Source organism: Propithecus coquereli, unplaced genomic scaffold (genome assembly GCF_000956105.1).
Source record: "Propithecus coquereli isolate 6110/MARCELLA unplaced genomic scaffold, Pcoq_1.0 Scaffold461, whole genome shotgun sequence".
In the NCBI taxonomy this organism is placed as follows: domain Eukaryota; kingdom Metazoa; phylum Chordata; class Mammalia; order Primates; family Indriidae; genus Propithecus; species Propithecus coquereli.
In genome coordinates this window covers 1,940,572-1,962,805 of record NW_012150408.1, presented here as the reverse complement: position 1 = coordinate 1,962,805, position 22,234 = coordinate 1,940,572, and the positions used below count along the sequence as shown (strand labels likewise).

Sequence of the window (22,234 nt, the reverse complement as noted above, 5' to 3'; positions counted from 1 at the left end):
CATTCCTTGCTTATCTTTGGAGATCCAGCTTCAGCCCACTTTAAGGCTGAGTCCCTTCTTAGAGACCCTGGAATCACTTTCCCAACCTGTTCTACAGCCTCGTTGCCTTGTTTGACCCCGCTCATGTGGTGTCGTGACCCCAGGAGTCTCATTCCTGCATGCATACACGTTCTTGAGGATGAAACCTAGGTCTTACCATTCTGTCGACCTGCAGGAGACTCTGAGAATGCATAAACAACACATGAACTAGACCAAGGGTAGCAGATGGATGGGTTTCATCCCAGCTGATTATGGCGGCCACCCAGGCTTAGCTGCAAAGAGTACTGTGATCAATTAGTGATGTCTGGGCAAGAGCATGGGGGTGGGGGGAGAGTGGCAGCCTGTATGTCATTTATGTGCAATCCCTTGAAGACAAGATCTGTACAGTTTTGACAGTATACAGCTGTTCTCAGGAAACATCAAAGAGGACGTCCAAGTGTCTGGCATGGCCAAAGGTAGAAAACAGACTAGAAGGTTTTAGAGAGCTAGGACCAGGGGCAGATAAAAGCTGTCCTTAGTGTAGCATTTCAACTTTCATGCCACTCTCCACTTGTGTGACTTTCACAGCAATGCCCCTAAACTACCTTTTGTACCCTGGCTGGAGGCTCTCAAACCTTGGCTAACAAGTGATTTTTCTAGGCAAATGCCTGCCAGCCAGCGGTTTCATTTTGGCAGCCCAATTCATTGTCGCACTGTGGTCTTTGAGCAAGTCATCTGAATATTTTATTTCCCTTATAGTTTTATAAAAGAAAGATAAAAACGAAGGTGTGGACACCAGTGGAGGGAGTGTAGTTCTAAAGGTAAGGTAGAAGCAGAGCAGCGATTTGGAACTTTAAACTACGGAATTGCTTCAGGCTAATCACCAGCCATTTAATAAGTGACGCCGCTGTAGTAACCGCAGAGCTGTCGCCCTGTGTGGTGCCTGGGCACAGCGAGGGTGTGTTTGGCCAGGTTGTAAGTGTGCCCCTTAATGACACACCAGTGGCCCAGTCCACTCAATGTAGAAGGGACACATCATAACTAATAAGGCTAGTCACATCAAAGTGGTCCCACAGGTGAAGGACAAATTTCTATGATTTTGAGTTGTTCTTACGTTTTACATGGTACTGTTCTTTAGGAGTGAAGAGAGGTAAGTTCCAGAAATATCGCAGGTCCAAAACAGGTCAGCTCCTAGGCATTCTAGATAATTAATCTTCTGACACTCAATAGAGACAAAAGTGGAAATTATGAAATGAAAGCAGTCGACTTCATCCTGACTTTTTATAGACTTAAGCTGATTGAGGCGTTTATCTTGGAGGCAAAGAATAAAGAATTTATATGAAATGCTGAAGCTCTGTCATAGATGCTTCCTGTGACACTAAGTGAAACTGGAGATTTTATAGCACTGTTAGCTGTCTGTGCAGGAACCATCAAGCCCTATTGCTTGCTGGCCTCTTATTATTTATTATTATTAATATTGATTGCTGGCCTCTCGTATATTTGACTTGCATGCACCTTTTCTGAATTACATTATATATGACAGCGAGAGATTATTTGTGTTGATTACAGGACGTGTTGATTGAACCCATGGTTGATTTGGAAACGGGGGTGCAGAAATTGGTGGGGCAGGGCTGTGGGTGTGCTGGGGAGGCTGCCATCACTGTAGACTGGAGACATCACATCGTCTGGGCAAAATAATCCAGCCCTCCAGGTCGTGTCCACAGAACCTCCTGTCACCGCCCCCTGCGGGTTCTAATTTCCTGTTTTTTAGGATGTGGTTTCAATCTTTGCTTTGTCGTTTACAGACCAAATGACCTCACTTCTCTGAACATCTCACCTCTGAAACGGGGAGTAACAGCAGCGTTTGCGCGGCTGCCATGCGGCCCAGCCCGGCGGTCGGATGCAGGCGGCCAGGCCTTGCCGTGACTCTCATGTCCGGCTACCGTTCACTTGCTGGGTGATCCTGGGCAACTTACAAGTGACCTCTCTGACCTTTGTCGTATGTAAAAAGAGGGTGACCATGCCTACTCACAGAGTGACCGCCTGGCGTGTGGCAGTGCTGAATAAATGTGGCCGTTGTTATCGTCATGTGTAAAGGGCTGGGCAGGTAGTAGGAATTTTTGCTGCCGTCTTCCTCCCATCCCCATTTTCCGTGTTCCGAACTCCTAGTCATCCTTTCTGGGCCAACAGCTCCTGGGAGAAGCCCTCCCCGACTGCCCCTGCAGCCAGGGGCTCCCTCTCTGTGATCTGCCAGCTTTGCGCTTCCTTGATTACGTCGTGATCTACCCGCCTACAGGTCTGCCTTTCCTACCAGCCGGAAGCCTCTTGGCACAGAAATGCCCCTCCTGTGGTGCAGCCTTGCTCATGCGTTCCTGGGCCTAGCTCAGTGCTTGCCGCACAGGAGGGTTTGTGATGTGCGAGGGGGTGAGTGAGCAGGCGGCTGGGCTGAGTGAGTGAATGAATGAATGAGTGAATAAATGGAGTGAAGGACGGAGCTCCTGGTCAGAGAGTGGGCTGAACGGAGTGTGAGGCTAGCTTGGAGGTCTGAGCACAGGTTCTTTATCTGGTGAACTTGAGTCTGACCCATCCAAAAGCTTGCTCATATCTGCGTCTGTGCGCATCCCCGGGGGAGGTCCATAGCTGTCGCCAGATTCTCAGGAGTGTCCCTGGCCCCTCAGTGTTGACAAGCTGCTGATCTAAACAGATGGGCTAGGCAGGCCCCACTGAAAGGACGGAACTATGTGATTGAAGAGAGGATGTGACAAAGGAGAAAAAATCAGAACTGGCAGGACACCGAGTCCTGCAGGGCCCTGAAGTAGGGGCCTGGCTGTGTGCACAAGCCCGGACGGCAGCCCCTGTAGTCTGTGCAGGCCTCGCTGGCTCCTCCAGGCAGCTCTCGTGCGAGGAAGCTCAGGGAAGGTCTCTGTGTCTTTCACAGTCTTGATTCTTACCCAGAATCTGCCAGCCGAGAGCGTCTGTCGGGCTCACTGGGTCCATCACCTGCCTCTGAGAGGACCAGGCCCAAATGATTCCAGGCAACTGCTAGGTCTTTCCTGCCCCAAACAGTTTTCTGCCCTCCCCTCCCCTTCCTTTCCCTTTTCTTGTGTTCATTATCTCATCCTATTCTATCTTTGGCTATGAAAACTTGAATTTCATTAAGAGCAGTGGTTTTCAAAAATGTGAGTCTTGGCCTATTAGTGAATTCTGAAATGGATTTAGAGGATCATGACCAGCTTTTTTAAAAAACACCAAAACAGAGTGTGGTAGAAAATGTTAGCATGCATTACACATGAAGTGTTATTTTACAAAGTTTCCTTTTCAGCTCTATGTGTACCGGCTTGTGACACATGTTTCTTTCCATGCGTTGTGGTCCAAAGTATTCAACAAGCACTGCTATCGAGCACATCACAGGCATCCAAGGGCCACGGGTCAAAGCCCCAGCCCCTGAGCGGACGGTGGTGAGGATGAGGCTGGAGGCTGCACTGGGAAGCCCTTCTTCCCTGGGCTTGCCACGTGGCCTACCCCTGTGGCTCTTTCTCCCTATTCTATTTACATTTTGTTGCATCATCATAAGAACCCTTGGCATGAGATCTACCCTCTTAGTGAACCATCAAGTGTGCAGTACACTGCTGTTGACTCCAGGCACAGCGCTGTCTGGCAGGTCAAGTGCATCTTGCTTGTCTGAAACTTTATGCCCCTTGCTGAGCGACTCCCTATTATCCCTCCCTCAGCTCCCCGTAACCACCATTCCACTCTTTGATGCTATGAACGCGACTATTTTAGGTGCCTCGCATAAATGGAATCACGCGTTATTTCTGTGACTGGCTTCTACAGATGAATGGACGAAGCAAACGTGGTCTGTACATACCGTGGAATACTAGTCAGCCTTGAAAAAGAAGGGCCTTTCTCAGTATGTGGCAACGCGGACGGACCTGGAGGATGCTATGCCGAGTGGAGTAAGACAGTCGCTGTCGCCCTTCTTGATTCTTTCCTCTCCTCTCCTGGACAGGTTGTGTACGTCACCGCCACATTCCCCTACATCATGCTTCTGATCCTCCTCATACGAGGGGTCACATTGCCTGGGGCCTCCGAGGACATCAAGTTCTACTTGTACCCCGACCTCTCCTGGCTCTCTGACCCACAGGTAAGAGTTGCTCGCTCGATGCACAGTGTCACCCGCCCCCACTAGGAAGCCCTCTGCAGGGCGCCTGCCCCTGGCCCCCAAGGCTCAACGGCCAGTTGAACAGGTGGAAGCCTGTGCACTCCTTCTCAGGATAATTTTAAATGCATAAATTAAATGTGTAGGAAATCAAATATTTTGAAATGCAGTTACCAAAACATTTTAAAAAGGTGGATTTGTGACATGGTACTATATGCGCTATTTTTTATCAGTCCCTTAAGTAGGCAGGTCCAGCAGCAGACCTGGTAACCTCTGTGATTTCAAAGCAGCGATGAGCGTAAAGGATGCTTTGAGATAGCCCTACTGTGATATGAAAATGCCTGGAGTTTCTACTGCTAACGGTACTGTGGTTCGTTGCCTACATTCATAATTGAAGCAAATACTAAATTTCACTTAGAAGTTAGTGAAAATTAGGAAAAAATCCCCCCCCAAATGACAGATCTCTTCAGTAGTGTGTCCCAGTGAGAGAAACCGGATTCTGTGGGTGAGTAATTTTCTTTGTCGGGGTAGCTCACAGAAAGGAAGGAATTGGAGGAGCTGGCTAGCCTGTCAGTTGTCCTTGGTCAGGCATTGATTGCCCTGAATAGTAAGTCGTGACTGTTTATGCCTAAGCCTCTCTAAGTGGCTACAAATTAAACGAGAGATGAAAACAGAGCATCTTGCCAGCGAGGCGGTTCTCAACCTCCAGTACATGTTAAAAACTCCTGGAGTGCTTTTGAAAATCCCAATTCCCAGAGCGCAGTCCAGGCCAATTAAAATACACTCTCTGGGGGTGGGTCCCAGGCATCAGTATCTTTTAAAGGTCCCCAGGTAATTCCAGTGTGCGAAATAACGCACTCAAAGATATGCGAGTGGGCAAGGAAGCGCCCATTTTTCTATTAAAACAGACACAGAACACATGGAATTACATTTTTCAGATAGAACGTGAAGCTTGCAAGAAATCTCCACTCTGCAGTCTGTGCCTTCCAGTCACCCCTGTGAGGGGAGCTTGGGGGCAGTGTTTGTGGCAGGACGGTCAGTGCGGCTCAGATGCCCCTCACCACAGTGAAGGGAGTGGACGGTGGAGTGGAAAGTGCTCATTTTTCTCGCAGCCCTTGCAGGGCTCAGAGGCTCAGGCCACCCCGGCACCTGCACTGTGTCCTGAGTTGCAGGCAGAATCCCTAGGAAGAAGGAAATTAGCTTCTGCTGGCCTTGCCCCCTCTGGCCCCTGGTGGCAAAGGCTCCGTTGAAGAAGCAGTTTTGGAAAACCTGTTCCCTAAATCACTGGTCTGTGCATTTTTGCGAGGCCCACACATGCTGCCTTGTTCCAGGACGGATTTCCCATTTTCTCCTCTGCTCAAGGTGGTCAGTCAGGAGGTCCTGAGCATCACCCAGGGTTTCCAAACCTGGCTGATCATCAGAATACCTTGGAATTTATCACAAATGCAGATGCCAGGTCCCCTTCCTGGAGGGTCAGTTTCAGTGGGACTGAGATGGCCCCTGGTGTAAGTATCATCAAGAAGTTTCAGGGGAGATTCCGATGATGGAAAAAGTTTGGGGAAATCTGGTTGGCACCTACGACCTCAGAGCCCACAAATACACACACACACACACACACACACACACACACACATACACACACACACACACACCCCAAGGTGAGGCCAGACAGTTCCCCATTCAGATCTTCTGCCCCAATCATCCCGTTTCCTTTTAGGCCCTGGCTACCAGGCCAGTGCTCAGCTGCAAGGCTGGTCCACGGAGCAGCCACTTAGTGGCTTAGTGGAGAGCGCATTGGGCTGTTGTTGGGACGTGGACTTCCCTGGTTCTCCCACTGATCCTGAGTGACCTTGGACAAGTTCCTTCTCTCTTCTCCCTCCTGGGCCTCAGTTTCTCCACTGATGACATGACAGGGTTGAATTCAGTCAGTGGTTTTCAAAGTGGATTTGGAGAGCCCTGGGTTTTCCATGAGCATGGGTTGGCAAACTACCACCTTCAGGCCAAATCCAGCCCTTACTTGTTCTTATAAAGTTTCATTGGAACATAGCCACGTTATGTGTTTACATGTTGTCTGTGGCTGCTTTAGTGCTGCAAAGGCAGAGTTGAGTAGTTGAGACGGAAACCACATGAACCGCTGTGTTGGGGTTCCTGAGACCACCACACATTCGGTGCGTCACTAGAAGGACTCAGAGGCAGTTACGCTCAGGGGTATGATCTATTTGCTTCACCAGCAAGAGAAAGAGCCCCATGAGCCAGCCAGGGTCCGCAGGAAATCCACGCACAGGCTTCTCGTGTTCTCCCCTCCTGCAGGGAGGGGACACACAGGACATGCTCTTTCCTCCAGCGTTGCAATGTGGCAGCACGTGCACACCTGTTCAGCCCAGAGCAGCCTTCCCGTGACTCAGGGCCCGGGTTTGTCATGCAGGTGCCTTATTGACTGCACAGGCGCTCTCTGCCTGCATGATCAATCACGAGCCTTGGAATTCCAGACTCTCAGAGGAAAAGCAGCTATTCCGCATAAATCACATTGTTGTGCAAATGGTCTAGGCAGGCAGCCTGCGTGAAATCCAACGTCCCAGGCGCACAAAACAACCGTATCACTTAGTGCCACAGGAAACATCTTAAAAGCCAAGTTCCCAGACACCAGTCAAGAGCCCACCCCGCAAGTGAGCCCTGCTACTGAGCAACACAAACACGCTCTGTTAATTCTTTCCTGCAGACCTGCAAACCCTCGAAAATGTACCGTTTGGCCCTTTCTAGAAAAGTTTGCTGACCCCTGCACTGGAGCACCCTCAGGGGCACCCGAGCAGTGGCTGCGGGCTGCGCCCCCACCTGCCCCCGCTCCGCCTCTGCTGCCACTAGCCTGGTTCCCGCACCACCGTCTTCCACTTGAAAACTGTAGTAGCCTCCTAAGGGGTCTTCCCGAAACGGGTCCTCCAGGCCACCCCACCCAGCAGCAGAGGGATCTTTTGGAAATGCAAATCCGATTGTCACCTTCTAGCTTAAATGCCTTTTGGAGTTCCCGTGGTCTCTGGAAAAAGAGTCAGATGGTGGGGTCCCCATGGTCCTCTGTGAGCTGCCTTGCTGTGCCCCTACCTCTCTTCCCCCGTTTCAGTTCATTCCTGGTATCGGCCTCCTTTCTGGCTCTCAAATAGACGCGTCCTTTCTGCCCAGGGCCTCGCACAGACCGTTTCTCTGTGGGGGACTCTCCGTCTTTCTCCCCTAGACCCTCGTTCCCCACCTCTGCTGACTAACACCCACTCATCCTTTAGGACTCAGCTTGAATGTCACTTCCTCAGGCAAACCTGTCCCAGCTGCTGCCAGGCTCCACCCCGCACCCCATGCTTGTTTTCCAAAGCACTTAGCATGTTTATAGTGAAATGTTTATGTAATTGTATATATGTGTGTTGTATGTATGATTTTGATTTTGACAATGTCCGTTTGTTTGTCTGACAGATATTTTCTGAGTTCCTACTCTGCATCAGAGATTATTGTAGGTACTGAGGACATAGCAGTCACACAACAGTGATCTCTGCCCTGTGGAGTTTATATTGTAGTCAGGGAGGAAGGCAATAAAAAATTTAAAAGTCAACTATAGAATCCATTAGATGGTGACCAGTACCATGGAGACAAAGGCTGGCAGTGGGAGGGAGGCTGGAGGGGAGAGGGCTACTGCTTTCACATGGTGCCACAGGGGCCCTGGCTAAGAAGGCAGCTTGGGGGCAGGGTCTGTGTCTGCCTTGCTCACCGTGTGTCCCAAGGCCCTGGCGAGCTCAGTGCCTGGTACATAGCAGGTGCTCAATGTTGACTGTCTATAAGAGCCAGATCTATTTTGATTTTTGAAGAAAAGGTTCTGTTTCTTTAACAAAAAGAAACTAACCTCCAGATCACCAGATCTGTGAACTGTAATGTAGTTTTGATTCTCTGTCAGTGCTGGCCAGGAAAGTGTGTGTGTGTGCATGTGTGTGTGTGTTTGTCCCCACGAAGCAACTGCTGATTCTCTGGGGCAGAGTGAAGGATAGTGAATCCAAGAGGGAAAGGAAAACAAAACTCCATGTAAGATGGTGTTTGGGGGAAGCTGGGGTGTGTGGGGTGTGTTGTGGGAAGAAGCCCAGCACGGCCCAATTCCAACTGTCCCCATTTGGGAACACTTCACCCCAGGAAGAAGCCGTGGCTTAGTTTTTATTATTGCTAGAATGAGGCTGTGTATATTCTCATACACACACATGCATATATACATGTTTAGTATCCCTGATCCTAATATCCAAAATGCTCTAAAATCAGAAACTTTTTAAGTGCTGACATGACACTCAAAGGAAATGCTCATTGGAACATTTTAGATTTCGGATTTTTGGATTAGGGCTACTCAACCTGTACATACATACATATGCTCGTATATATCATATATATATTTTAAAGTGAGGCTAATCTAAAGGCATATATTAAATAAATATTAGAACAAACTGGATGTGGCAAAAATAGTGCAGGTGGAGGTAGCTGGCTAACACTTGGGGCACAGAGCTGCGGAGCTAGAGGAACGTCCCAGGTAGTGTTAGGGCTTCAGGTAGCCACATGGTTGCCCTGGAGACAATCGAGGCCCAGCTCTCAGAGTTGGCGAGAGTGCACTAGGAGACCAGTCATCTGGAGGTCTCTCACCAGGAGGTCAGTGAAAGATTCAGTCTTGTATTTCTTGGTAGTGTTTTCCTTTTAGCAAGTCCAAATTGTTTTTTTCCTAGAAATGATCCTGACTTGGTTTCCCATTTGCACTTCAAATTGCACCACAAAGAAAAGTTCCTGGAAAGTGTCACTGCACCTGGTTGTTTGGCTACCCTGGGAGTGTGGGCACCCTTGTTTCTTTGGGATAATCCAGAAGTTGCAGTCCTCAGACCTCCCGCAGCTGTAGGAAACTAAAGAGGTGGTTCTGTAACACCAGACTCTCTCCTGCGGGTAGAAAGAGGAAGGAGAGATGATTAGAGGGGAAGAGAGCAGGAGGGCCAGAGGGCTGGGCCTTAGGGTGGGCTCCAGGACAGGTTCAGGTTTCCAGCCTCTGAGCTTCATTGGTCCTCAGGGCTGCTCCATCCAGTCCCTGGGGGCTGGGGGTGGGCTCAGATAGACCGAGGCCCAGCAGGGGAGGAAACAAGCACTTGACAGGGAGTCCCTCCTCCTCTGGGCTCCAGGAGGGCGGGGATTATGACAGTCATGTGTTACTGAGCTATCGCCAGAACCCAGCAAAGCTGTCCCTTAATTTATTCCACTAGTATTCATTGCATGCCTGCACGTGCCAAGTGCAGGCATGTAGGTTATGTAGAACGAATGAGACCCTCCTGTCCTCAAGGAGCCCCCAGCCTGGTGGGAGAGGGCAGAGTCTCACCTCTCCTCACCTGGGTTTCCTACCCTAGATGAAGAGGAAAGTGGGATTGGGCAAGATCAGAGCTTCTCATCTGTTCTGATGGTCTTTCGAGAAGGGGCGGCAGCTGGTTATTGGTAATCGAGCGCCAGAGCCTGCGAATGGCTCGTGACTTTTATACGTTGGAGGGGATTTAAAGTGACTGCATGCATTACATCAGCTTCCCTCTCTTGCCTTACCAGGAGCTTACTGGGAGGCTCTGGTGGGACATCAGGGGAGGGCCGACAGCTGCTGCACCTGGCATTGGACAGAACCCCAAAGTCACCTTGTTCCTCCTGCATCCTGAAGGGCCAGCCGCCCTGGTGCTCTGTGACAGCTGTGGGGACTGCACGTTGTCAGTAGAGCTTACTTCTCTGCAAACGTGTGGGGCCTGGCCTGGAGGGGTGGGACAGGTACAGGTCAGCGGGGTGGGGAAGGGAGTCCCCAGGGCGCCCTCCCCCGCCCACAGGAGGCTCTTCTCCACATCATGGCCTCTCCACGATTCAGCGTCTCCATCAAGCCCGCACTGGTCCCCAGCGCCCCTTCCCTAAGGATTACGAGGGGCTCAGACATGCCTATTTGCTGTGTCGTTTACATTTCTAAAGGGACACGGGGCATCTGACTGGTGCAAAGCTCTGGACCCCAGCTCCCGGGGCCTTAGACAAGGGCAGGCTCCCTGTGAGGAGTCCTCCTGTCCCCTCTGGGCTCGGGAAGCCTGGATTCTGCAGGAAGGCTGACTAAGGGTTGAGCGGGGCGGCCGTGGGCACATTCACAGCGACCCCTCTTCCCCCTCCCCAGCCAGTAATGCCCCAGAAACTCCAGATGTGGTGTAAAGAGAGCTCAGATGGCAAAGCAAGTTGTTGCCACTCTCTTTGGAGCCTTGGAGCATTTCATTTCCTGGTCTGTGAAGTGGCGACCTTCTTCACAGGTCAAGAGGGATAATTGTGAATACTGTTTTAAAAGTCTAACAGGGTGCACACTGACCAGTGTAGTCCCAGTGAGGGCTCCCTGACTACCTTATTTAAAATTGTCCCCGCTTCATTTCTGGCACATCTTGTCCATGCTTCTGGCTTTCTTGTCTTTGAGGCACTTTTCAACATCTCCAACGCCATCCATTTGTACCATTTTCCACCTGCTAGAGCGCACACTCCATGAGGGCGGAGAGTTTATCTGCTACATTCACTGTTAAATCTCCAGCCCCTGGAACAGTACCTGCAACACAGGTGGTATTCACTAAATATTTTTTGAATGAATTGAAGGAAGGAATGAGTAAATGAACAAAGGGAAGAAGGGAAGAAGGAAAGAAGAACAATTTCTAGCAGAGCCTGTGTCACTCTTGGACACGGTGGTGTAACACACGCTGCAATCACGGGCATGCACTTCAGAAAGAGGAATTTTTGGTTAGAGGAATCTGGCACCGACGGCAGGAAATGTGGGTCACTCTGTGCCACTGACCAGCTGGGTGGCCTTCAGCCTGCCCCGTTACTGCTCTGGCTCGGCTTCTTGCCTGTCCGTTGCAGGCAGGAGCATCTGTGGCACCGTGCGCAGTGAGGCGCGTGTGCGCTCGAATGCCAAAGCGCTTCTCGTCCTCATTTCTGGCACCGGGCCCAGGGCCTGGCACATAGTAGGGCTCCAGGAGGCTCCGGGGCTCCCCAGCTGTGGGCAGGACAAGTCTGGGCCCCGCAGCCCACGGGGGAGGCTTTGAGCTTGGAACCGAGTGACTTTATTGTGGGTCCAGCCAATTAAGTTTCTCGTCAAGAACTCGAAGCGACGCAGCAGCTCGCCGCCTTGTCCCGCGATTTGCATTCCGTGGGCTGTCACAGCTTTCTAAACACCTATTTGTCTTCTCGGTCGGCCCCGTGTTCTCTCTGAAGCGTGAAGTGCTTCCACTCCATTTTTTCCCCTCAAATTTTTATCTTCTGTCTTTTGAGTCTTTGGGGAGCTCAGGGGGTCTTGTGGGGGATCCACTGTCCCCGCCCCAGAGTCCTGCCACTCTCACTCTTCGTTGTGTTTCGGTGCGTGTTTTCAGGGCAAGAACAGAAAGGCCTGCACAGATCCGGAGGGCGGGGTGTGCTTTCCCAGGGCACTGGCGCACCCGTTCCCCGAAGCAGCCTCTTCTGTGGAGGGACCTGGTGCCTGAGGCTGAGGTGTCGACCCCTGGGGTTGGCATGGAGGACGCCCACACGGGGAGAGCACCTCAGAGCCCAGACCCCGTCGCCTGTCTACCCCACAGCACGACAAACCAGGGAAAACAAGACCCTGGTTTGAGACCCCGCCTGCTGGCCCTCAGGGATGTTAGGGAGCAGTTGCTGCCACGTGGGGGCAGTGTACTCTGACGCTAAACAAGAACCCAAAGAAAAACGGGCTTTCTGGCCGCTGGACTTTCAAACCAAAACGGCCATATTGACAGCGAATTAGAGACATTAAATACGTTCTAGAAAACATTGCAAACCTCACTGATGTGAAGGACACGCTTTGGGACTGAAAATCTCCCACGGTCTTTTTCCAGAGTGCTTGACTCTGTGTTAGGGTCGCTGTTCCACCAGCGCTGGTTTGTTGTCCACTCAATTCCAGGCACTGGGGGTGTCAGATCAGATTGTCGCACATGGTGTGTGACAAGGAGAGGACAGTCTCTTGGGAGAGACACGTAATTAAGTCCATGACAATGATGAAGGGCAGTGCTGGGGTTGGAACTGACCTGGCAGCTGTACTACTTCCAGTCTGAGGGTAAATTCCTCAGGCGTTAGAGACGCATTTCTGATCTAACACCACACACACTCAAAGAAAAGTAGTGGATGTTTGTTCTTTTCATGGCTCCTTGAAATTCCTTGCGAGTTGCCCGCCTATGGGATCAAAACTGTGTACAGGTCCTTATATATGTCCTATCTTATGGGTCATGAGAATTTTCAAACCTGTCTTAAAGGTTTTATAAATGAGGGGTCTGAGGTTCTGAGGGGCTAAGGCTTACACAGCTAGCATTTGATCTCAGGTGAGTCCGGCTTGGCTGCCAAGTATAAGATGCGATGCTGAAACTCTGTTGTATCTGATTTTCCTATCTCTCTCTGTCTCTGCCTAGGCGTGGCTGGCAGTCCTGGCTCTAGAGTCTTTGAGCATCCCAGTGTTATGTGACTACTTTGCAAGAATCTTAGAATCCTAGCCCTGGGCAGGTGTCATCTCCACCCAGCAGGAATTCCCTCTGCGATGACCTGGTCAGCCTCCAGTTGGGCCCTCATGCAACAGGGAGGCCCCTCATCTCCACTTTGGGACAACTGTCTACTCAGTTGTTTCCCAATGTTGAAACATTCATTCATTCATTCATTCATTTGCTTATTGTTTCTTGATGTATCTGCTTTAACTTGTCAGTGCCCCACTTTGAGAGTGTCCACCGGGATTGAACATACTAAGTTAAGTGTAGCCTGAACAACTGAGGCACAAGTCAGCCTCCTCTGAGCTAATAGAATAGCCTCCAACGTGAGCTTCCTGCCTCCTCTTCCTCACACAGTAGACCAGGGAGCTTTTTAAAAGGGATCCTGGATTTTGCAACCTCCTGGCATTGTTGTTTGAATGTATTTTCCTTTAATTCTATGAAAATATTTGTAGTAGTTACTTTAAAGTATTTTCAAATAGGTAGCTTAATCACTGGGTGACCACCTTAAACTTGTGTAGGTTCAACTTTAAGTTTTCTCAGTGCAGATCTGTGGAAATCCCAAGCCGTTTCCCAAGCCCCTCTAACTTAGCTCAGTAGGACTTGGTCCAAGCTCTGTCTCTCCTGTAAGTCTTGTGGGAGCCTGGCTTTAGGCTTTATCAGGATGGGTGTAGAGTAGTCTCAGTCTGGAGCAGTGGATCTCAACTGAGGAAATTTTGCCTCCCAGGAGATGTTTGGCAATGTCTGGAAACATTTTTTTTTTTTTTTTTTTACTGAAAATAGTCTTTTTCCCTTTGCCCTCCAGTTTTACATTATTTTTAACACAAAAAGTCAAGAAGATCAAATAACTAGACAGTAAAACACTGACTTTAAAAAATTACATCTTTAAACCCACGACAATCATATTTCAAAGCAAGCTTGGCCACTGGGGCGACACATAAACCTGTGACCCTTTCTCACCACTGACACGCTGAGACTAATTTTTCATAAAGAAAACACAAGAAATGCCATTTAAAAAGTGTATTTTTCCTTAATACATTCTGCAAATTTTGGTTAGCAGATATACTGTAAGGCTCCAGACATGTAAACAATTTATCCTATATTATGAAAGAGCAAAGTCATGTGATGGCAAGATAATGAATAATAAAGGATAAAAATAAAGGATAAAAAAGCCTCCCAAAAAAGAGGCTAAGGATTAAGAAGATTTGAAGTGCCACATTCTTGAAGTCAGTTCAACTTTTACCTCAGCTTATTTTAGGCCATTAAAGCCTAGAGCAGTGAGCTTAGGTAGAACTTAATTAGGAATACTGAAAGCTAGATTTACGTGCTGCGTTTACCTTCACATATTTGCTGACATATTCACTGTTAGTCTCCCCGCTTAGAATGTCAGCTCCATGTGAGCAAAGAACTTGTCTGTCTTGTCAACATGAGCTCCTTAGCAAAAGAACCCAAAAAACAAAAAAACACAACCCAAAAAACTAATATATTCGGTCTTCATAGGTCAACTAATAAAAGGTCTCATAATTCAGGCACACGCTTTGGCCAAGTTTAGCTTTATCACATTTAAAAAATTCATGTATAAAACAAGTATCAATTCCAAATATAGATTAATTTTTAAGAAAAGCCTTCAGGAAATACAAAAATAATTTGGTGGAAAGGAAACGTTAAAACTGCCTGAAATTGAACAGGTGTACTGTTACTGCACATTACATTATCATTGGGTACAGCTGCTCTCCCCAGGTATCTTGTTTTACTGTTTAGACCACAGGTACTCAACACGGATCTCCTAATTCATGGTATTAGGAAGTGCCCTTAAAATGCTCCATTTCCTCTGCCTGGTCCTCCCCCAAACCCTCCTGGGCCTACTGTCCTGCCCAGCATAATGGTCAGACATTCCAGACTTTTAGGAGATTTTTCTTCTATAGGATTAAAAAATCTTTAAGGATTACAAGTTCAGCCATACACCCCTCAAAATGGTCCAAATTGCTTCAGAATATGAAATCAAGCTGAAATTTTTTTACATTGAATTTTAAACCTTAAATTTCTATATCATTAAGATGCCCATGTTTTAATGAAAAAGTAGAAAACAGAGTATAAAATTCAGTATCACCTATTTGTCTCAAATATAAGTACAGTGAGCATTAAACAAGAATGACAATGTAATAACAAAAACAGACCTTGCACGTGTGCCCAAACTGAATTAACTCTATTTCTCCGAATTTGGGGTGTATGTATGGTAAGTCGAATTTCTGATCTCAGCAACTGTTACATTATTAGTTTAACACTTTTCAAATACTGAAGAAAGCATTTTTCTATTCACGTGGACTTCTTACATATGCATATGCTGACCTGTAAATAGTTTGCCTTCCATGTTTGGTCTCTAAGCACTACATACACAGACTTCAAGTCAGTCTATGTGGCCCAGTGGCACTCTCTTTAGAAGCATCAGTAATACATTTGGCAAATGTGTTGAAATATGAATTATAAATTAACAAAGGTATAATCTTGCTGATATGAAAAAAAGAGTCCCAGATATTCATTTTTTAAAAATGTTAACATCAGAAAAACTACAATTTTCATCAGCTCTATTTCCTGAAAATTCAGTTGAGGTAACCTCTGCAAGTCACAGCTCCACATTTACATACAGTTCTGACCCTCTTTTTGGCTGGGCTGTGGTCAATAGAATCTGAAGATATATCTCCAGAACCTTTCGTTTGATAATCAAAAGTTAGCTCTTCTCCAGCATTTATGGTTCTCGTGGAAAACAATGCTATTCGGGGAAGACGAGTATCGAGGTTATCAATGAAAACATTGAACACCTGAAGATTTGGGTCACAACTATGATTCACAAAATGAGACACATTTCCATATCGAGCTGCATCCATTGTGAATTCGTCAGATTCATAGTCCAGATCAAAGAGATATGTGATTCCTTTGTTGTCATATAACTGTCCCCGTCTTTCAGCTTCTTCACTTGTGATTACCTCTCCAACGTATTCCATGACAAAACTCATTCTTTTAATCTTCACAAGGGTTTTTACACCCCAGCCACGGCCATTGCTAGTTCGAAAGATGCAAAGTGAATATTGTGTGCCTTTTTGTACAATCCTATTGGGACAATTAGGTCCACATTGACACCTTGAGTTGCATTCATAGATGGGGGTACTGGGCGGGATTTTAATTTGTTGGTTTTTGTTATAAGCCAAAAGAACTCCAGCTTCAACAGGACAACATTTGTCAAAGAAGCAATCCATGCATGAACAACCACATGTAGCTTCGTTAACTAAGCTGATTCCAGGAGCCGGTTTATATTCATTAATGTAGTAGAAGTCTAAAGGTGGGCCCTCTAAGTCAACAGTATTTTCAACAAATATCATTCCTTTATGATTCTTTCTTCTGTTGAGTTCATCCTGCCATCGCTGCAGAGCTATCCTTTGTTTAGCCTTCTTCACAATGTACTCAGCAACTGCAGGTTTCAGAGTTTTGTTATTGTTTTTTGGAGTTATTGCTTTGCCTTGCTTTACCTGAGATAAATAATTATGCTTGTCATTAGAGAATTGCTGAAGCAGTAATGGGCACTTGAGATTTTGTAAAGGTTCCCAAGTATTTGTAGAATCTGGCCATCCTTTCCATTTTACAAGATAATATTCCATATCCGCCTCGCGTCTCAGCCCCGGCCACCACCATCTTGAGGAGCTTTCATTCCTGGAAACATTTTTTGATCGTCAGGATGGGGGGATGCTACTGGCGTCTAGTGAGTTGAGGCCAGGGATGCTGCTAAACATTCTACAAGCACAGGGCAGCCCCCACAATGAAGAATTGTCAGGCCCCAAATGTCTGTGGTGCCGAGATTAAGAAACCCTACTTGTGGTTCATGCTCCTAAGGTGACCAGCTCTCTCCACTCTGTCAGAGTGGGGGCCCCCATGCCCTGGCCTTGCTCTTCACCCAGCAGTGTCTGGACCCCAGTGTCTCTGGTCCACTCTGAGCCCCATAGCAGCGCTCTCTGGGGAGCCTTGGGTGGTCTCTCCCTGGACATTTATAGCCTAGCCCTCAGCCACAGCCTTACAGAGGGCCTCCAAGTGGACTTCTGGGGCCCCCTATAAGCACAGCTCCCCATCAGGTGCCCCTGCTGTAGATCCCAGCTGTCTCAGCTGCCCCCCACTCTGGCGCTGCCTCCTGGGCTCAGTGGCACTGCTGCTCTGCTGGGACTCCAGCTCTCTGCGCCACACTCAGGAAGCTGTCTCCAGGCAGCGGGCTGGTGAATGTCCTCAGAGATTTCCCATCGCCCAGGGAGAGCAGTCTTGCCCTGCACGTTATCTACTGTCCGAAACAGCTGTCTCCTAGGCTTTGTCTGCTTTGATCGTTGCTATGGCAGGAGAGTTAGTCTCAGCCCAGTTACTGTGCCAGGACCAGAAGCAGAGGTCTGACCCCTCTCCCCACCCCCAGCTGCTTCCCGTGCTTTAGGAATCAAATCCAGACTGCGCCCCATGGCTAGGGCTGAGGAGCCCTCCGTGGCCTGGTTCCCATCCCTGTCCCACATGGCCTCGGGCATTCCAGGCTTGTTCCTACCACAGGGCCTGACTTCTGCCTGGACCTTTCTTTCCTCGGTCATTCCCATGGCTGGCTCTCTGTCACCCTGCAGTTCTCAATTCCAAAATTGGGTCACCTCCGACCGTCTGAGCTCAAAAATCTTCTTCTAAATCCATGACTTTAATGTAGCCCCTGTTTTATTTGATTCACAGGCCTGATGGCTATCTGATGTAAGCTCTTGTTTATTTGCTGACATATTCACTGTTAGTCTCCCCGCTTAGAATGTCAGCTCCATGTGAGCAAAGAACTTGTCTGTCTTGTCAACATGAGCTCCTTAGCCACCTGGTACAGAGCCTAGTGCGTGGCAGACTCCCAGTCAATACTGGATGAATGGATGGACAGATGGATGCATGGATGCTTGGATGATGGCTGGATGGATGGATGATGGGTGGAAGGATGGATGAATGGATGGATGGATGGATGGATGATGGATGGGCAGATGGACAGATGGATGAGCGGATGCCATATGGTGGTTTAGATAAAGGAGTACAGTCAGAGGAGAACAAAATTAATTCCAGTTGCATGCCTTGGAGAAGACTTTATGAAACAGGTAGTCTTTGATTTTATCCCTGATGTCTGTTTGGAAATAAGCAAAGATCAGAGTAGGAAAGTATACATACATATGTGCAGGAAAGGGGTCAGTAGTTCATTGTGGCTCCAGGATAGTTTTGTGACAGAGAATCATGAGAAATAAAGCTAAGACAGCAGGCCGAAGCCTCTTCATAAGGAACCTTGGCTGCCAAGCCAAAGACTAGACTTCATTCAGTGATCTGTAGGGAGCTGTTGAATGTTTTTGAGCAAGAGATTTAATTAGCATGAAGAGAGCTATAATGTCAGATGATTACTCAGACAAGAGAGAGACTCAGCAAAGGGTTAGGTGAAACAGCATGTCTAAGCTTCTCCAGTTGCATAGAAAGAGTGAGACAGCAGAGTAAGTTTGGAGATAAAGAGAGAAGGAGTGGAGGCACATGTCAAATGACCTTAAGACTGGGGGAGTATAGCAAGGAAGAAATGTGTCTGCCGAGGATGGTGGAGGCTTTGCGGTGTTGTGGGGGTCTGAGAAGCAGCCCACCAGCTGTGACGTTCAAGGTGTGTGGGCACCATGGCTGGGACTGGTGCTGTTGTGGGAGTTTGTCTGGCTGCCTTCAGAAGCTCAGCAGGCTCCATGGAGGGAAGAGACAGCAGGGTCACTTCAAAGAGATGCCAGCAAACATTCAAGAGGTGCCTATTGTATACCAGGCCTTGCCATGTGGCGAGAGTACCAGGGATGGATTGGTGGTGTTTTTGCCCTTGAGGACTTTGCAGTCTCGCAGAGGAGAGAGATGACACCACGAGTCACCACAGCGAGGGCTGGTGAGAGCCGTGGAGAGTAGGGCCCCCGCTGCACCAGCACCAGGGAGGAGCCGCTGGCGCCTTTCTCAGGGATTCTCAGGCTGCTTTGTTAGAATTCCTGCCTCGCGCCTGCTCATCCAGCAAATGTGTGCTGAGCACGTGCTCCGTGCCAGGCGTGGCACCAGCCTTTGCTTCGTAAGTGGAGCAACAGAAATGTGCCCATCGTCCATCCCTGCTAGACATTCGCGGGCCCCACAGGGGTGGGTAGGGGTTGGGTGGGAGGATGAGTACGACGCAGTTCCTGTTTTCTAGGATAGGAGTTTTCAGATGAGGAGGGTCTTTAGCCCCCGCATACCCCAAATTATACATAAAATTTTGTGGATTAAGTGGGGTTTTTTAGAGTAATAGATTTTATTTTTTGAGCTGTTTTAGGTTTACAGAGAAATTGAGCAGAAAGTACATAGTTCCCACACACCCCTCGCACTTCCTTCTGACCCCGGCTGCCCTGTTACGAACATCCTGCGTCAGGGCGGCGCACCGGTTACTGGCAAGGGGCCAGGACTGATGCCTTAGTACGGACCGAAGTCCGTAGTGGACTGCAGGTTCGCTCTTGGTGGTCACGTTCTGTGGGTTTGACAGCGTATCACGACACTGCAGTGTCATAGTGCCACCCTTCATCCCTCCCTGCCCCGAACCCCTGCACTTTGTCCTGATACTTTTCCCTTTCCCAAAATGCCATATAGTTGGAATCGTATATTCTGTAGACTCTTCAGATGAGCTTCTTTCAGTAAAATCTTACTGCTCAAAGTGTCTCCAGGCCAGTGGCACCAGCCTTATTTGGGAGCTTGCCAGACACGCTGAACTCAGGGCAGACTCTTGGGCCCCACACCAAGCCTGCTCCGTCAGAACCTGCGTTTTAGCAACACCCGCGCCCCGTGGTTCTATGTGCACGAAAATTTGAGGAGCACTGGTCTAAGGGGCCTGTCAGACAACCAGCGAGGGCTATGATCAGAGGAGGCAGAGGCTCTGGGGCCCTTGCTCCCACTCCAGGGGAGAGGGGGGCAGAGGATGCCACCAGCACTTCCCGCAAAGGGAGTGGAGTTGATCCCTTTGGGGATTTCCCCCCGGTAGAACTACATAGTCCAGTACAGTAGCCACAGCCATGTCTAACTATTTAAATTGAAATTAATTGAAATTAAATAAAATTTACAGTTCAATTCGTTAGTTTCAATAGCCAAATTTCAGGCTCTTGAATAGCCACCTGTGGCTAGTGGGCACCCTATTGGAGAGCACAAATACAGAACGTTTCTGTCGTTGCAGACAATTCTGCTGCACCGTAGTGGTTTAGAGGACAAAAGGCCCAAGAAGCAGGAGAGTCCGTGGGAAGGGGAGCTCCTGTCTCACCAGGTACTGGAAGTGGAGCAGTCGCCCTGGTCCCTGAAGGCACACTGCCAGCCCTGTAGGTTTCCGTCCCCTTCCTTCTTTCCCGCACAGTTCCGAGGGCACCCACTGAAGAGTCAGGACCAGAACTGCAGCCACAGCTGTCTTGGCAAAAGGGACCATGGCTCAGGCTCACCTGCGAGATGCTGCCGGAGGCTGCGACGGCTGTGCACACAGGGGCACCGGGCTGGGAGGAGAGTGGCGGAGACAGGAGATGCGGGTGCGACTCAGGCAGTGTGGCTGGTAACTAGCTTCATCCTCTTTCTGGATAAGAAATAGCCTAGGACACAGATTTCCCGCCAAACCCCACGCTCCCCTCATCACCCGGTACTGTACTTTTTGATTCTGCCTTATTACTTTTTAAGAATCGATACTTGGATTTCATGAGGTTTTACCAAGTTCTTTGCTCCCTATGGTTTCTATTTCTTTGTACAGGATTAAATTTTCTTCTTGTTAAAGTTCATCCTTTAGCAGTTCTTTGAGCAAGGGCTTGGAGGAACTAAGCTCCCTTAGTCTATATATTTCTGAAAAGACATTTCTCTCTTTCTCTCTCTCTCTCACTCTCTCTCTCTCTCTCTCGCTCTCTTGGTAGGGTAGCTGGGTATAGAAGTCTGGGGTGGTAATTTTTAGGTTGTATTTTGAACTCGGGTGCCCCTGTGGCAGGAGCAGCGCGTGGCCGTACCCATGCCTGGCACTCTCATGTTGAGTCCTGGGCTGAGGGGTAGAGTTTTTTAACTTCTGGCTCATGATAGGACCATCCTTTTCTGGCTCCTAGCTTTTTGCAGTAAGCCCATGTAGCTTTTCATCATGCCTAGAGCGTGCAATATTAACTCTACCCTTGAGAAGGAATTTAAACCCCAGACTCTTGGGCCTCTATTTGCTCAGATGGCCCCATGGGGTTTCTAGGTCTATGTCTCCACATCCACTTTCAGTTTTGACTTCTCTCATTTCTGGCATCTGGGACAATTTTCTGTCTTCATTATAATCCAGGCTATGGATTTTAAAATGTTGGTTATATGTCATAATTACATGTTTTATGTATCTCCCATAAAAATATTCTTAACCCCCAGTATTTGCTTCCCTTTATCTGCTAGTCTTGGACATGACATATTAAATGTTCAAGTAGCAAATTAATATTAAGGGAAATACCCCTGAGTTGTTCATGCTTGATTCAGCAGCTCAGTTTTATTCATAAACTCATATGTCAGCGGTGGTGATTTCATATTTTGTGATGCCCATAGTTTTATTTTCTGGCAGTAAATTTTCTTCTTATACATGGAATAAAATTATATTCATCAAGAGCCCCATGAAGCTATTTGTTTGCTGTTTTAGCAAGTTTTAGAGCCAACATCTAGGTCTACTTTCCTCTCTTGTGGATGAGTAGCTAAGTCCCAGAGAGAGTACACGGCTCGCCCAAGGCCGCAGCTGGTGGAGAAGTGGACCAGGACATAGAAACCCCGGTTGAAACTTCTGTCACCTTTTGAGTCTTTTTCTTATCTGCTAAATGAAAAAGTTAGACCAGACATGGACTCAGGACCTGACTCACTAGCTTTGTGACCTTGGGCAGGTCGCAAAACCTCTCTGGACCTCTGTCTTAATAAGCCCTGGCCTGTGCACCTCAAACGGCTGTGAAGAGTGTGAAACTGCCGTGTATGAAAGAGCTCCGAGCAATGCAAGGGCTACAGAGAGGCACATGCGACTCTTGTCATTCGGACGCTGTGACTGGCTCCTGCAACGCCTTCCTGGTTAGGAAGAAGTGTGCTTTGCAAAGGCAGCATGTTTGGATGATTTCTGACCCAGCGCAGCTTTGTGAGGGAGCAGGGATTTCTTCTGCCTGTGAGCAGCAAGATGATGGGTCTTTGATACCTCTTAGTTGGCTGGGGTTGTGACATTTGATGTCCTTCTCTGGGAAAGCTCATTGGTGTGCGAATCTCGTGTTCCATTTCTCTCACTTCTCATACGCAAGCCAAGCGCTGGAAAGCCCTGCAGGGCAAGCGCCGAGTCCTGCATGATGTTCACAGAGAAGTCAAACATAGCTCCGGCTGGCTCCTTGATTAGAGCCTTAGTGACTTTCCAAAGGGTAGAGGCGAGGTGGGTACAGCTCAGCCTCCAGTGTCATATCCAGCTCAGCCCTTCATCCCCCACCCCTGCAGGAGGCAGTGC

At 48.5% G+C, this 22,234-nt stretch overlaps 3 protein-coding genes across 3 annotated transcripts in view; 2 read left to right on the top strand and 1 right to left on the bottom strand.

The window, feature by feature from the left end:
• The window catches only part of LOC105818991 (sodium- and chloride-dependent GABA transporter 3-like), a 57,898-nt gene extending 51,938 nt beyond the window's left edge, over positions 1 to 5,960 (top strand). Inside the window, exons 6-7 of the mRNA XM_012655139.1 lie at positions 4,028 to 4,162; positions 5,895 to 5,960. Coding sequence (XP_012510593.1) covers positions 4,028 to 4,162; positions 5,895 to 5,960 — 201 coding nt within the window. The remainder of the gene's footprint in view (positions 1 to 4,027; positions 4,163 to 5,894) is intronic.
• Positions 5,961 to 15,308: 9,348 nt separating this feature from the next.
• LOC105819018 (histone-lysine N-methyltransferase SUV39H2-like) lies at positions 15,309 to 16,361 on the bottom strand. The gene is made up of 2 exons (XM_012655176.1): positions 16,233 to 16,361; positions 15,309 to 15,692 (listed from the first exon to the last, which is right to left on the bottom strand). Exons 1-2 carry the CDS (start codon positions 16,359 to 16,361, stop codon positions 15,309 to 15,311), a joined length of 513 nt encoding a protein of 170 aa, XP_012510630.1.
• A 3,831-nt stretch (positions 16,362 to 20,192) lies between these two features.
• Positions 20,193 to 22,234, top strand: part of LOC105818990 (sodium- and chloride-dependent GABA transporter 3-like) — a 53,894-nt gene continuing 51,852 nt past the window's right edge. The window contains exon 1 of the mRNA XM_012655138.1: positions 20,193 to 20,291. Within this exon, the coding sequence (XP_012510592.1) occupies positions 20,193 to 20,291 (99 nt within the window). The remainder of the gene's footprint in view (positions 20,292 to 22,234) is intronic.